Source organism: Stegastes partitus, unplaced genomic scaffold (assembly GCF_000690725.1).
Source record: "Stegastes partitus isolate 25-593 unplaced genomic scaffold, Stegastes_partitus-1.0.2 Scaffold1347, whole genome shotgun sequence".
NCBI classification, from domain to species: Eukaryota; Metazoa; Chordata; class Actinopteri; family Pomacentridae; genus Stegastes; species Stegastes partitus.
The window spans coordinates 151,805-166,114 of record NW_007579078.1 but is presented as its reverse complement, the minus strand read 5'-3'; the positions used below and the strand labels follow the sequence as shown (position 1 = coordinate 166,114).

Genomic DNA, 14,310 nt, shown 5'->3' with positions numbered 1-14,310 from the left:
TTTTTTTTTCTTTTTTCTTTTTGATTATGTTCTTTCACCTTTGCACCGTTTTAAATCCCCCACTACTGTGCTCCCTTTCATGTATCCATGCCTCCTCCCTCCTCCTTCCTCCCCCCCTCGCTCTATCACTCAGCTAATTATGGAGACTGGCACCATGTTGTTGGTATGGGGATTTACCACCGACACAGAGAGGAGGTGGAGGCTGAGTGAAGTAGGCAAAAGGTAATGTCAGGGGTTAGTGGGCGGATGGAGAGTTTCCGACAGGTTGGTGGATGGTTGGCAGATGTTCAGAATGAAAAGAGAAATAAATGAATAAGAGGCCGAAACAGAGATAATGTAGGTGTCCTGAAACGAGGGCTCCAGCCGGCTGCAGATGTGAGACGGGCTGTTGCTACTCCGTTTGCCAGCATGTGCACAGGTAGTCTTATGTAAGCGCTGGCATGTGGCGTGCCTGATGCACACAGTGTGCTTTTGCTTTTACCCTTTCACCACTTGTATAATAGCGTGTTTAAACAGAAGGCCACTGGTCCAAACAGCGTAGGCAGGTAAGCAAATAGTCACTTGACTTTTACCTCTTCAAAACAAGTAGTAAAGGTAAGATGCTGCCTCTCAAAATCGCATCCATTAGGGGAGGGGGGGACAAAATGCACACAGTTGCTTCCAGTAGCCTGTGTTGATTCTCTGATGTATGCATTGTGGCAGTCGGTTAAAGCTGCTGCTGTTATTTCAAATTTTGGTGCTTGTTACAAATGTGAGTCACAGAATTTACCAACCAGTGGGAACATGGTGACGGATCAATAATGAACCTGGTCGTCTAAATAATAATAAATAGTCTCCAAAACGTTACACGACAAACTAGATTTGTACAAACAGGTAGTGTGAGAATACAGCTATAGTCGTTACTGTTGAACTGTAGTGTCATATATCATAATCGAATAATGTGCAGATACATAACACCAAGCTGGAGATTTGAGGCCCCGTAGGTTCACTCGCCCACTTTACCTGCTTGTAAATTAGTGGTGATGGAACGGTCTGCTGGTTTTCTGTGCTGATGATTCCTAATGAACATCTTATCTTAAAGGCCTCTCAAGAATAAGCTCAGTCAGTCATGAGGGCAAAAAATACTTTCACCTTCTGCTGATGTCCTTTCTCACTATTTATATGTAGACTTTTGCCTCTTTTATACAAAAATATTAAAAAATTATGATAAATACTGCCTATAAGAAGAACCCTATTTATGTGCTGGCTTTTTTTGTTTACACTGAACCAAACAAATCTGGTTCGAGTGTGTGATTTTTTTTTTTTAAAAAAAAGGAATGTTAAGACACTTAAAAAAAAAAAAAAAAAGTTACAATTTTTTTTAATTGGAGGTTTTTTGCGCAATTAATAAAATTATAGAATAAAAGTATACATTTACACATTGACTGTAAAAAAAAACAAGACAAAACAACACTGACCAAAAGAAAAACTGTTCATAGTGTCTACATTGACGGTTTGTATTTTTACGTGGTCATTCATCCTTGTTTGACTGTAAAATATTTTTTTTTAAAAAAACTATATTTATTAATTAAAAATATTGGTCTCTTACAGATACTGAAAAGAAACATATTGAAAAATTGTAAATCATCTTTCACTGTTATTTTTTTATTTTTCTACAGATTTTTTTTGGATTTTGGTAAATTATTAAGACATAATATTGAAGAAAATCACTGGAAAAAAAAGCATTTGCTGTTATTTTCCCTTTTTTAATTTTGTTTTTTCTTAACCTATTTTCTTTTCTGGCATCCTTGCTGCTAGATTTAATTTTTTTTTATATTGAATCTTTCGTCCAGTGCAGGCTTTATAAAAAGGAGCTAATGTGTCATCCTAAATCTGTAGTTATTTAAGATTCTGGTGCACATTCGGAAACAAATGTGTTTACTCCAAGAAGTAAAAACAAACTGATTCACTGGGAACCTGAATCATTACAGCAGCTTGTTGGTGCACTTGATATACAGAGCATTTAAATATGACTGGGTATGAATATAAAACGCAGGCAGAGCAGGGGGATCAGGGGCCCGCTGGTCATTTCTGCCGCTGGGCTTCCTAGCGGTTTAATCCGGATGCGACCATCCCGGTGCCATCAGGCAGCCTGAATCGTTGAACCCTACATACAAGAAATGTATTCCAAACACACTGGCGGATGCTAATAGACAGTCTGTGGCTGAGCAGCGCTGCTTCCGGGTAGTGACTCAGGTCCAGCGAGTTGGTCGAGCTGCCACATTATTTTGCAGGAATCTGGCTGTGTCCCCTGCACATATTTCCAGGCCTGCTCTTGGATGCATGGTGCCATGTTGCAAGCGTCCTCATTAGTGTGTGTCAAAATAAGGATTCGTTCACCGTATGTCCCTCCAGCGCAAACTCATTAACGCCGACTAAATTTCTCAAATCATATGGATCGGAGAGAGATGCTTCCTAAGTGTCGACTTACGTAATGTGTCAGGTGTGATTGCAGCAAGAGGTGCAAGATCAGGAAGCACAAACATACGCCAACAGAGGCTACGCTTGTGGAAACCCACATGTGTGTTACATGCTCTCCAGTCTTTTTGCACAGCATTTGCATGGCATTTTGTGTTGCCAGTTGTTCAGGTGCATGCGTTTTTCTCACCAAATTAGAGGCTGAATTATTTAGCTGGGAGTGAACAAGGAGCCAATCAGAGCTCCGCCTGGCTAACCTTCTGGGAACAAGCCAAGGAAGTGGCTTTGTAGTGAGGCAGGAAGTGAGTCATCGCTGTTGCTAGGCTAAATATAGCTTTGGTGGCGCTAGCAGGAGGCGGAACAGCCTCTCCAGCCGTCACAAATGTTATCAATGGGAGTTTTTGCTGCTGAAAGGGAAATTACTGCACACGCTAATGGAGAGGAGAGGAGAGAGAGAGACGCGCAGAAAGAGTGCTGAGGAGTGAAAGTGATGCCAGCGACAGATTAGAATGCAAAACGAAGCTATCCAGTGCCAATGTGCTGTTTGGGGAAATGCTGCTCATCGTCACCACTGTAGGCAACCCTGTGTGTGTGTGTGTGTGTGTGTGTGCCTCCCAGTCTTCTCCTGATTTCACTCCCTCACCCTATATATGTGTAATTATCTGAGCGGGAGAGAGCAGTCACCGCAAAGCAGGACATTGAGCTGACAGAAGTGTACCGTACAGTCTGTCTGGGAGCTTTTCACAGGGCCCCGGCTTCACTGATTGTGCTTTGCAGACCTGCGGGGAGCCAGCGCCTAAGCTGCATGTCGAGCAGACTGGTAACACTGCTAACAGATGGGGGGGGGGAGAGAGGAGGCAAAAGGATACGGAAAGTCAATTCCACATCAGATAGAAGGAGAAGCAAGATGTAATTGATTTAGTGGAATTTGGAAGGCCTCCTTTACTACCTGAGGCCTGATGTCTCACAGCTGTGTTCGGTGGTTGGACACTGGTCAGCTGTAGGAGTCAGAGACGCAGTTAGACGGAGCAGAAAGAGCTGTTATCTCAAAGATGTAGTGACCATAAAACACATTATGACACTGATATGCTTTCTGCAAATTAGCACTCCTGGTTATGAGTGTGGTGATGCAAAAGGAGCCGGATTTTCCACTGGGTCATAGTTAACCCTTAAGCTGGTGATGGTGGATATATTTGGCATGTACAGAAGCAGTTTGTCACAGGATTACAAGCCCCTAAACACTGCGTATACACTCAGATTTATTCAAACCCTTCAATTAAAGAAGGAAAAAAAAGAACTGAAATAAGTTGAAATTGAAGAAAAAATTAAGTAAATAAAAAATTAATGAAAATCTTGACATTGCTTTTGAATTGTGGTTCAACAGAAATATTAAAGAAAGCAAATAAATAAATAAAAATAAGCATGATGGGACCTGTAAACTAATATTTTATTGAACAACCCTTTGAGCCAATCACTGCAATCAAGTGTTTTCTGTAACTCTCAATCAGACTTCTTCTGTTTTTTTTTTAAATTATTCTTTTCAACCACAATTCAAAAGCAATGTCTTATTTCACTAAGTTATAATTTAGCAAATTTTTATTTATTATTACTTTTTTCCGTTTCTAGTTATTTGAGTGACTGTTGTGAATTTTGCCTTTTCTTTAATGGAAGTACTGTACTGTCGACTGTACTGAAATCTCCTGAAATGCCACAGCTGCAGGTGAGCTTTAATACTGTATCATCTTGGCAGTCAGTGAAAGAAGCATCATCAGTTAATTACAGGTAAATGAATCGTTTACAGTTTAAAACCTCAAAAGAGAACGCTGGCAATAGTCTACGTTTTATTTTCTCTGAGCAAATCCTATAAAAAAAACAAAAAACCCAACAATGAATTGATCCCACTAACAAGCATTCTCCAGAGCCAGATATAGCTCATCCCTCTCCTCCATATGCTTGAGTCGCTTTCCAGCAACTATTTAAAACACATCAGTGAGCCGCATTGTTGCACTGGTTGACATGTTCTCTCATTACCACAACCGTGGCCGGTGTCGTTTATTTTGGGACGGTCCCACATCACCATTCTGATGCCATAAATACTGACTGGAGTACCAAATGTGTATCGATGCCGTGATGGAAATAGTCCCCCCCCCCCCTGCACAAATCCACTGTTTATTCCAGTTTGAGTAATGGTGACAGTGTGCAGCTTTCCTAGAAAGTTACGAAGCATTTTTTTCCTAGAAGCCAGGTTTATGTGAGTAAACGTCTTCAGGAGGACCAATGATGATGATTTTGGGCTTTTAAAGAAATATTTTTAGGAGTGAAATATAAGAAAAAATATAAAATAATGATGCCAGATTTGTCTTTATTACGCTTCACTAGACTCCACTAATCACAGGTTCAGCCTTTCCACTAATAGCTGATTTATTCATCCCATCGCCCAACCCCTTAACCAGGCCAAAGTGTTCCACGCAGCGAGCTCCGTTCCTCCTAACACGGCATCAGGGACAAGCGGACTAGCTGTGAATGCATGAATGAGTTTGTGACTAATCTCCTTTGTGACTCTATAAGGTGCTTTGTATCTAAAAATATATCTTAACTCTTGCGTTTGCCCGTGATTTTCAGCGGTGATTTATTAGTCTCGAAACAATAGTCTCGCTAAAGAAACCGTGATGGTTTTAGTCTCGGCCAGCTGTGGCCAGAATCAAAGGGAAAAAGGAAGTCCTAGAATAATTGGGTGGAGAACCCTCGCGTCCAAGCATCCTTTCAGGGTCAGCGTGCTCCGGAGCAGAACGTGAACCGCCCCGCCCTCCCGACACCGGCCCCGTCCAACCAGGAAGCCAGGAAATGATGTCACTGTCTGCGGCCACCGTTTAAGCACAGGCCGTCATGACGCATTGGATGTGTGCTTCCTGCCCTCGGGGGGAGACACAATGGATCCCCAGTTAGAGTATGAAAAAAAAACCATCAGTTACATCAGCCCCGAAAACAGCTTCTTTTATCAGGAGAAGATGCCTCACCGCTAAGAAGCTGGAAAGTGATCATTTGGCAGCTGAATGGGATTTCATTTTTGTTCGATTTTTCTTGTCTTGCTTCATATTGCATTTCTGGTTTATATATGTGTTCTCATGTTTGACCTCTTTGTTTTTTTCTTGTTCTCTCTCCAACAGAAAGATGAAGTGTATTTGAATCTGGTTCTGGACTACGTTCCCGAGACGGTCTACAGAGTGGCCAGACACTACAGCCGAGCCAAACAGACTCTGCCCATGGTTTATGTCAAGGTATATAATATGTGTGTGTGTGTGTGTGTGTGTGTGTGTGTGTGTGTGTGTCCAGAATAGTCAAGGCGAGAAGCGTTCATTTAATTACCTCGTGTTAATTAAGACTGGGAAAAGACACTCTTAAACATCCTATAGAGTGTCCTATATATCTTTCTTGAATCATATAAACTGTCTCCGTAGAATCCTGTGACAGTGTCTTCACACTGACAGCACTGAGGTTTTTTCTGTTTGTTGCCTGTCAAAGCATTTCTTGTCCAACGTACACACTGATTAGACCAAAGCATGTCATTTGGGTGTCATGGTGCAGCCTACATTTTTAATTACTTGACCATACTTGTCTGCTCTGGATAAAGCAGCTCAGCCCAGTTCAGCAAAAAAAAAAAAAAAAAGAAGTCCCTGAAATTCTGTGAAGTGACTGCTGGTAACAAATGAGTCATTACAGGCCGAGGAGCACATCATTTTTTTGTTTCTCACCAAAGATTGAGCTAATTTGCATAAATAAACAGATTTTGATGAAATGTCACAATTTTAAGCTTAGATTTGGTTTAGATTAGATTCCTTTATTGTCATTGTCTACAGGGAGCATAAACAACGAGATCATGGAAACGGGAATACAATACATACAGACGATAAAATAAACAGTAAAGACACAGTAAAAATAAAACCTATGCCCCATATATATAAGTGCAGAGTGTAGTGAATATTGAAGTTATTGCACAAATTTGAAAATTGCACATCACTGGTTCTTGCACATTTGATGATGATTGCACATTTGAAGTGTGCATCACAGATGAGTAATTAAAGGTTCATCTCAAAGCTGAAAGTCCAAAGATTCGTCCTGTTTTTTTAGTTTTTGGGTGTCATGAATGAAATAATTTCAGCATTTTTTTTCGTAAAAATAAAGGTATATAATTCCTTACAATTCATGCAGGAGTTTGGAATGGGGCTGCAAGGTGGCTCAGTGGTTAGCATCGTTGCCTCGCAGCAAGAAGGTTGTCAGTTCTTGTCCTGGTGAGGACACCCGGGATCTTTCTGTGTGGAGTTTGCATGTCCTCTCCGGATTCTTGGGCTTCCTCCCACACAGACCAAAAACATGTTGAGGTTAATTGGTGATTTTAAATTGTCCGTAGGTGTGAATGTGAGTGTGCTTGGTTGTCTGTCTCTAAGTGTGGCCCTGTGATAGACTGGTGACCTGTCCAGGGTGTCCCCAGCCTTCACCCTAAGTCAGCTGGGATAGACTCCAGCCCCCTGAGACCCTAGTGAGGATTAAGCGGTCTATAGATAATGGATAGATGTACGGAGTTTAGAATGTGAGATTTTGGATAGCTGTTATTTTGGATCTTTATTTGAAAACCAAATAAGTAAATAAATAATTGTAGGTACTTAATAAATGATCCTCTTTCCCGGAGTGTATTCAAAGTTACATTTAGGATAGTTTCATTGAATTTACCGCCCTAAACTCTGTACATGACACACATCAATCTATTTTTGTATGACGCATGAAGCGTGTGATAAATTTTTGTTTTTTTTAAGATCTAAATCTGCTTTTTCTTTCCCAGTTTTTCACTTAAACGTCATTACCTTTGTGTATCTTGTGTTAAACAACATTGTTCACNCTTTGTGTATCTTGTGTTAAACAACATTGTTCACATAACAAAACCATAACGTGAACAACAAAAAATGCAAGAACAGAACTGCATTTATCACATATTTGCACTTTTTCACTCTGTGTAAAACGTTCCTGCTGTGCTTGTTTGTGCACGGATAAGACTTTTAAGGCATTTTGTCTGGCTGTCACAGATGTGTGACACAAATGTGAGAAGAACCCACGAAGGCAAAAAGCATCGTTGCACACCTTCAGTCTTTCCTCTGTCTGTGAAAGAATAATAAACACCTACACTTAATGAGCCTCACCGGACAGAAGAAACACTCAGTTACCTGCCCAGCACAATATGAATATTCATTTATTAAGAAATGAGAGGTTGAAAGAGCACAAATATAATGACTAAGATTGAGATTGCGAGTTTTAAAGAATAAATTAAGGATTATTTTGAAGTCTTAAAAGTTTAAAAAACACATAAATGTAAACGTGTATTTCACGCAGAACCAAATGTTCCATTTTTGTGTGCAGCGTCCACCATAATCGTGAGTTTCTGATAGAACGAGAGGACGAGGTTGTGCAGCTGCAGAAACATGTTCTATTTTATCTTTACAAGGCCTGGTTAACAAGCTTCACCGTCGTCTAAACATCTGCTGATAAAACGTTGTGCACTTGACCGGACCGAAATAGATTCTTAAGTGGTTGTTTCTAGACTTAACTCTGCAATGAAAACTGAGCTTTCTGTAACTGCCTTAACCTTTGTGTGTGTGTGTGTGTGTGTTTCCCTCTGCAGTTGTACATGTACCAGCTGTTCAGGAGCCTGGCGTACATCCATTCGTTCGGTATCTGCCATCGGGACATCAAACCCCAGAATCTGCTGCTGGACCCGGAGACGGCCGTGCTCAAGCTCTGCGACTTTGGCAGGTTAGATAAACTTCTGTGTTTTACAGTGGTCTGCTTTATCCTGGAACCTAAAGGAATAGTTTGACATTCCAAAAAATATGCTTATTTGCTTTATTTCCCAGAGTTAGATTGATACCGCCGTCATGTCTGAGCAGTAAAGCAGAATCTGGCACCAGAGCTTCGCGTAGCTTTGCCAGGAAACCGGTAGCTTGGCTCTAGGAATAAGAAAAAAAAGCAATAAAATCTGTCTACATGCACCTGCAAATCTCACTAATCAACATGTACGTCTTATTCCTTGTCTCTGCTGGTTACTTGGCAAACTTAAGTTACTGTGCCGTGCCAGGAAATGGCCCAACATACATCCTCATGTACTACGGCTATATGTTAAGTATGTTTGGAAGGAAATGAGATGTCGTGGACGAGGCACTCAAAGCAAAAAAGACAGCTTTAGAGTTTACAAAAGATAAATTTATTTTCTCCAGCAAAAAATAGATTGTACAAAATAAAAAAAAAACAAAACTGAAAGTACTGTAGTCCCAGTTGTAGGGCCCTTTAATCCGTTGAACACTACAGCCCGCGAGACCGGTCTGCTACTTTCACCCCGTCTACCCTGCAGACCAGTATAGCGGCTCTGGTATATGGCGATTCCTGTTACGTTCATTTTGATTGTCTATCAGTGGGAATCCCCCGTATGTGAACAAGAGATTCAGTCATGAAATAATTATGCAAATAGTTATAATAGTCATAATTGCATACAGGGGGGCGCCGCTAGGCAAAAAGGCCAAGAAAAATAACTTATAAAAAATAAAAAAGTTTGTATAATTGCATACAGGGTTCTCACCAGCGTCATAACAGAGTAACGACCCGTTACGCTGCGGCCTGAAAAAATTATGCTGCAAATTGGGCAAATACAAAGTTACTTAGTGTTGAAAGGGTTAAAAGAAGTCAACAAAATAAAACTCTTCTGAAAAATAAGGCTGACAAAACTGGACATTAGCTCAACTAACAGACCTGCCAGACTGAGGGCAACATATATACTGGATGATCAGACCAAATTTAACGCATGGGGGGAAACTATATAGGCAACAACGAAAACTAATACAAAGAAACCCAAATCCCCCCCCATGATGTCAGAGCTATTGGTCTGGTCTGTGAGAGGGCCTTCAGAATAAAGCCATGCTCCGCCCTCAGCCCTGTGTCCAACCAGGAAGTGCCACGCAGGAGCCAGATAACTCAAAGAAAAGAGAAATGAATTAATAGCAAAATGACAAACAATGTAGACTAAACGTGTGCCCTCCATCTAGAAAACAGTGTTGTCAAAATGTTCATAAACCAGTTTTTAATGTGTGTGTATGTCATTTAAGTGACTGTAACTTAAAGTGGTGATGGTGTTTGTCAGTGTGTGGATCCGTCCCTCCTGTATGGGCACGGCCATCACATGAGACTAGCTGTTTTTAACGCTGTAGCTTCATCTGGCTTGGTAGTTACTATACGAAAACTCTTCTCATTATCAACCCTCAATCAGCTTATTTCTCAAAAAGTCAAACTACTGATTTAAAGAGTTTATACGCTGAGATTCTACAAAGCGTTTATATCACCACAGACCTATAAAACAGGTTAAGCTGAGGGAGGACTGATTTAATTTTTCATGAAACGAGTTTGAATTTAGCCACGATGTGAAGCTCCTCTCCAGTTTGGCAGTAAATCTCATACTGTTACACACTGTCATTTGCAATAAGTAGGCAGTAGTGTAATATTTCAGCCTGTGCTTAAATCCTGATCACAGACTGTTTCTTCGGGTTAATATTTCCAGAGTGGAGATTGTGATAATGATGATTATATGCTTTGATTTTTTTTTTTTTGTGCGCAGTGCTAAGCAGCTGGTCCGCGGAGAGCCCAACGTGTCCTACATCTGCTCTCGCTACTACCGAGCCCCTGAGCTCATCTTTGGTGCCACTGACTACACTTCCAGCATAGGTAGGCTGACTCCAGCTGTCACCGTCCACATTTAACCCCAGAGCTACTCGCTAAGCTTTGCCTCAGCCTCAAATCATGTCGTTACTCATGATTTCTACAGCCGTCTTCAAATGTATTCATATCCTCATTGCTTTTGAATTTTGGTTTAAAATAATTGTTTTTTAAAAAAGGGAAAAACAAGCATGATGGGACCCACTAACTAATATTTTGTTGAACAACCCTTTGAGCCAATCACTGCAATCAAGTGTTTTCTGTAACTCTCAATCAGACTTCTGTTGTTTTGATTTTGGTCCACTGCTCATCAGCAAAGTGCTCTCATTTGCCCGGGACAGTTTTTTTTATTTATTTTTAATTATTCTTTTCACCCACAATTCAAAAGCAATGTCTTATTTCACTAAATCCTAATTTAGCACATTTTTATTTATTAGTACTTTTTTCAGTTTCTAGTTATTTGAGTGACTATTGTGAATTTTGCCTTTTCTTTATTGGAAGGGTATGAATAAATCTGAGGACGACAGTAGACAGACATATAGTGACAACAGAATATTGTGAGATTTTCTGTGTTACTTGCTGCCTTATGGTCATGCCTGCTCCTCTGTGTCTAAATGTGACTTCTTTTTCTTTTTTGGTGACCTGCCTTTTCCTTTTAGATGTGTGGTCAGCCGGCTGCGTACTGGCAGAGCTGTTGCTAGGACAACCAATCTTCCCTGGTGACAGTGGAGTGGATCAGTTGGTTGAAATTATCAAGGTAAGGCTGACCCACATGGTGTGAAATTATCAGGCACGCTATTAAGAATGGGCTGCAAGGTGGAGCAGTGGTTAGCACTGTTGCTTCGCAGCAAGAAGGTTGCCGGTTTGTGTCCTGGTGAGGACACCCGGGATCTTTCTGCGTGGAGTTTGCATGTTCTCCCCGTGTAGCGTGGGCTTTCTCCAGCTTCCGCCCACACAGTCCAAGAACATGTTGAGGTTAACTGGTGATTCTAAATTGTCAGCTGGGATAGACTCCAGCCCCCCCGCGACCTTAGTGAGGATTAAGCTGTGTATAGATAATGCATGGACTAGAGTTTTTTTTTTCTTTGCGAGTAAATTCAAGTCCAAAACACTTCACTGCTGCTCGACTTAATGAGCTCACCTTGTCGTTCCAGGTTCTCGGCACCCCGACCCGAGAGCAGATCCGTGAGATGAACCCCAACTACACCGAGTTCAAATTTCCCCAGATCAAGGCACATCCTTGGACTAAGGTGAGTCAACAGGTACAGGAGCCCTTTTACTACTCTAAGATCCACCGCTTCCGCATCTCGCCATTGTTGCTTTGTGCCTGCTTGCCGCTCCACAGCCATCTAACCTCATCATCTCCATCCAACAGGGCAGCATGTGGAACCTAAAAGCTCCACATTTTCTCCGAGCGTTCACACTGTGAGGAGAAAAACTGATGCGATGAAATGATATTCACTTTCCATCGAAATCTTTAGTCTTTCTATTGCATATTAAGCAATTTAAGCTTAACATAACACTGTATGAGGCGTGTTTATTCATGCAATATGGCTGCTTCTTAGTCTTGTCTAATGACTTATTGCTCCTTTTTTGGAGATCTTTAGGAATTCGAAGACAGCACCTGTCAAATTTACAGTACAAAAAGGGGTTTTCCTCCTTTGTTCATCACAATTTGATGTAAAACATTTTTAATTATTAACAGTAGCAGAATGGGTGAAAGGTTTTAACATTTTTGAGTAAAGTTTAACCCTTTATAGGGCACTCATTGAAATATTTGGAAATTTAAATTTTCACCCCTGGAGCGTTATTAGTGGATGCAAGATTTTTTTTTCCCTTTTTGACTTTTTATAAAACTTTTAGATTTTGACTAGAAATCAAAATCAAAGCAGCTACCGTATACGATTCCTTGCCCACCCAGGGTAATAAAAAATAAATAGAAATCCAGATAATATATGTATGAATTATTGGAAAAATACACATAAATATAAAAGAACATTTATTTCCAAATCACCAAGTCAGACTTATGGAGCTTTTCACATTTGTGTCTAAAGATCACTGATCACTCGTGATTGGTCAGAGACCGTAGTGACTGTGTTGTGATGTAGCCTGACCCTCGTTGATTGGCTGGATGAAGTCACATGATTCTGTTTCTTGACATTTTTAACCCTATACAGGACTTTTGGGGTCTTTTGGTCCCCAGGCCATTTGGTTTAGGTGACAGGTGTTGTTTTTTTTATTTTTGAAGATTGTTTTTTAAATATAAAAAGAGGGACATTTTTCATGCATGTGGAACCAAAATACGTCAACTTATCAGGAAATGTATTTAACATAGTGTAAAAGTCTATAATGAAGACCAACAAATATTTTGCACAGATTCTTTCTTGTGGTAAAAGATCTTCTACGTATGGCAACGTGAAAGTCCTGAATAGAGTTAAACCCTACGGAAGTTACCATAATCGGTTCCTTGCCCGATAAAGGGTTAACGCAGAAATGTGATCAGGAACACTTTGAAAAAGCTGTTAAACACGTCCCATCTCAGCTGCAGCTCAGTGTTTTGAACCACAACAGCTAAAGTGACCAGAAATGCCGCTTTGTTCAATCATCGCTCTGTTATCGGCTCCAGATGTCAGCCTGAAATGTCATCCTGCTACGTTATGTCTCCGCTTCATGCCCTCATTTGGACGCTTGTTGTCAGTTACATCTGCCATAAAAAAGGTGGGAAAATATAAAAAGGGACAGTCTCCCTTCAGCAGCCCCACACTAAGCTCTTCAATTGAAAAATACAGTCATCCAATCAGCAGGCCGTCCTGTTCCCCCTCAGAGGCGCCTCGCTGTGGCCGCTCTCTGCCACTGCGTTTAGTTTACAACCGCTGCTGCAATCAGATGCATTCATTGATTCATTTGTAACCTTTCATGAAAAATACATTCCAATGAGTGCATTAGCTCTCACCGCTCATCCGCTAACCCTTTATGCAACATGTGCTCGTTTGGTGTTTGTGTGTCTTGTGTTACTGGAACTGAAATATCTCCTTTTGTTTGACAGAGCTGCTGGAAGAGACTCCACAAGCTCACTGTTGACTCTGTCTCTTGATTGGTATTCAGGTGTTTCGGCCACGCACACCTCCAGAGGCCATCGCCTTGTGCTCCCGCCTGCTGGAGTACACACCGACGGCCCGGCTCACCCCTCTAGAGGCCTGCGCACACTCCTTCTTCGACGAGCTGCGCGACCCCAACGTCAAACTGCCCAACGGGAGAGAGAAGCCCTCGCTCTTCAACTTCACCACCCAGGGTATGCACACACAAGACGGCAGAGCGCATTAACATGAGTCTAAATGGGGGGAAAAAACAAACCTTAGAGTGTCAGTTTGGCCTCGTGAAGATAACTTAGAACAATTATAAAAATAATAAAGGCTTGGAGGTGTGCAGTCTGAGTGCTATCCATATAAATCGACTTGTCCTTTCTTTGAAATTCTCTGCTCAGCTTAAATCATCTAATATCTTTATATTAAATCTGGAGCCTCACAGATCACTAAAGAAATTAAAAATTTAATTTAAGCTGCCTCAGTTCCTACCAGACGAAGAATTTAAGGTTGCAACTAAATCATATGGTATTGGTCCTTATCTATAAATAGTCGTCCTCATATTACCTTAAATAGTATTAAAATTATATCTTGATATTTGGCTATCTCTTTCCAAATTGTTCATGTGTCAGACATGCGTGTCTGCTACGACAGGTAGCTTTGGAACAACATGACATAACATATTATGTTCTTTGTCTTTCAGAGCTATCTAGTAATCCCTCTTTGGCCTCCATACTCATCCCTGCTCACGCCCGCAGCCAGGCTGCCGCCTCCACCCCAACCAACGCCTCTGCCACCACAGGTTAGAGGCACGCTTCCTCCATCAGGTCCTTGTTTTATGTGGCTGCTCTATATTTATCACTTTGAAGTACTGCTTGTGGCTTCTGTTACTGCAAACACGAGAAACCATTTCATTCCCTAAAGGCCAACATATTTAATTCTAAATTGAGGTGATTTAAACTTTAAAAGTTGCTGTGTATTAATGAGAAGCACTAAATGTTGCATTTTAAGTTGTTGCTTT

The 14,310-nt window shown here is 41.0% G+C and overlaps 1 protein-coding gene across 6 annotated transcripts in view; it reads left to right on the top strand.

The window, feature by feature from the left end:
- gsk3ba (glycogen synthase kinase 3 beta, genome duplicate a) overlaps positions 1–14,310 on the top strand; it is a 42,866-nt gene that overhangs the window by 24,872 nt on the left and 3,684 nt on the right. The window contains exons 4-10 of one of the 6 annotated variants that reach the window (XM_008298749.1): positions 5,625–5,735; positions 8,129–8,259; positions 10,109–10,215; positions 10,866–10,963; positions 11,361–11,468; positions 13,312–13,498; positions 13,993–14,091. In XM_008298749.1, the coding sequence (XP_008296971.1) occupies positions 5,625–5,735; positions 8,129–8,259; positions 10,109–10,215; positions 10,866–10,963; positions 11,361–11,468; positions 13,312–13,498; positions 13,993–14,091 (841 nt within the window). Of the gene's footprint in view, positions 1–5,624; positions 5,736–8,128; positions 8,260–10,108; positions 10,216–10,865; positions 10,964–11,360; positions 11,469–13,311; positions 13,499–13,992; positions 14,117–14,310 lie in introns of all 6 variants that reach the window. The other 5 variants (XM_008298750.1, XM_008298751.1, XM_008298752.1 and 2 more) reach the window with 5 other exon arrangements.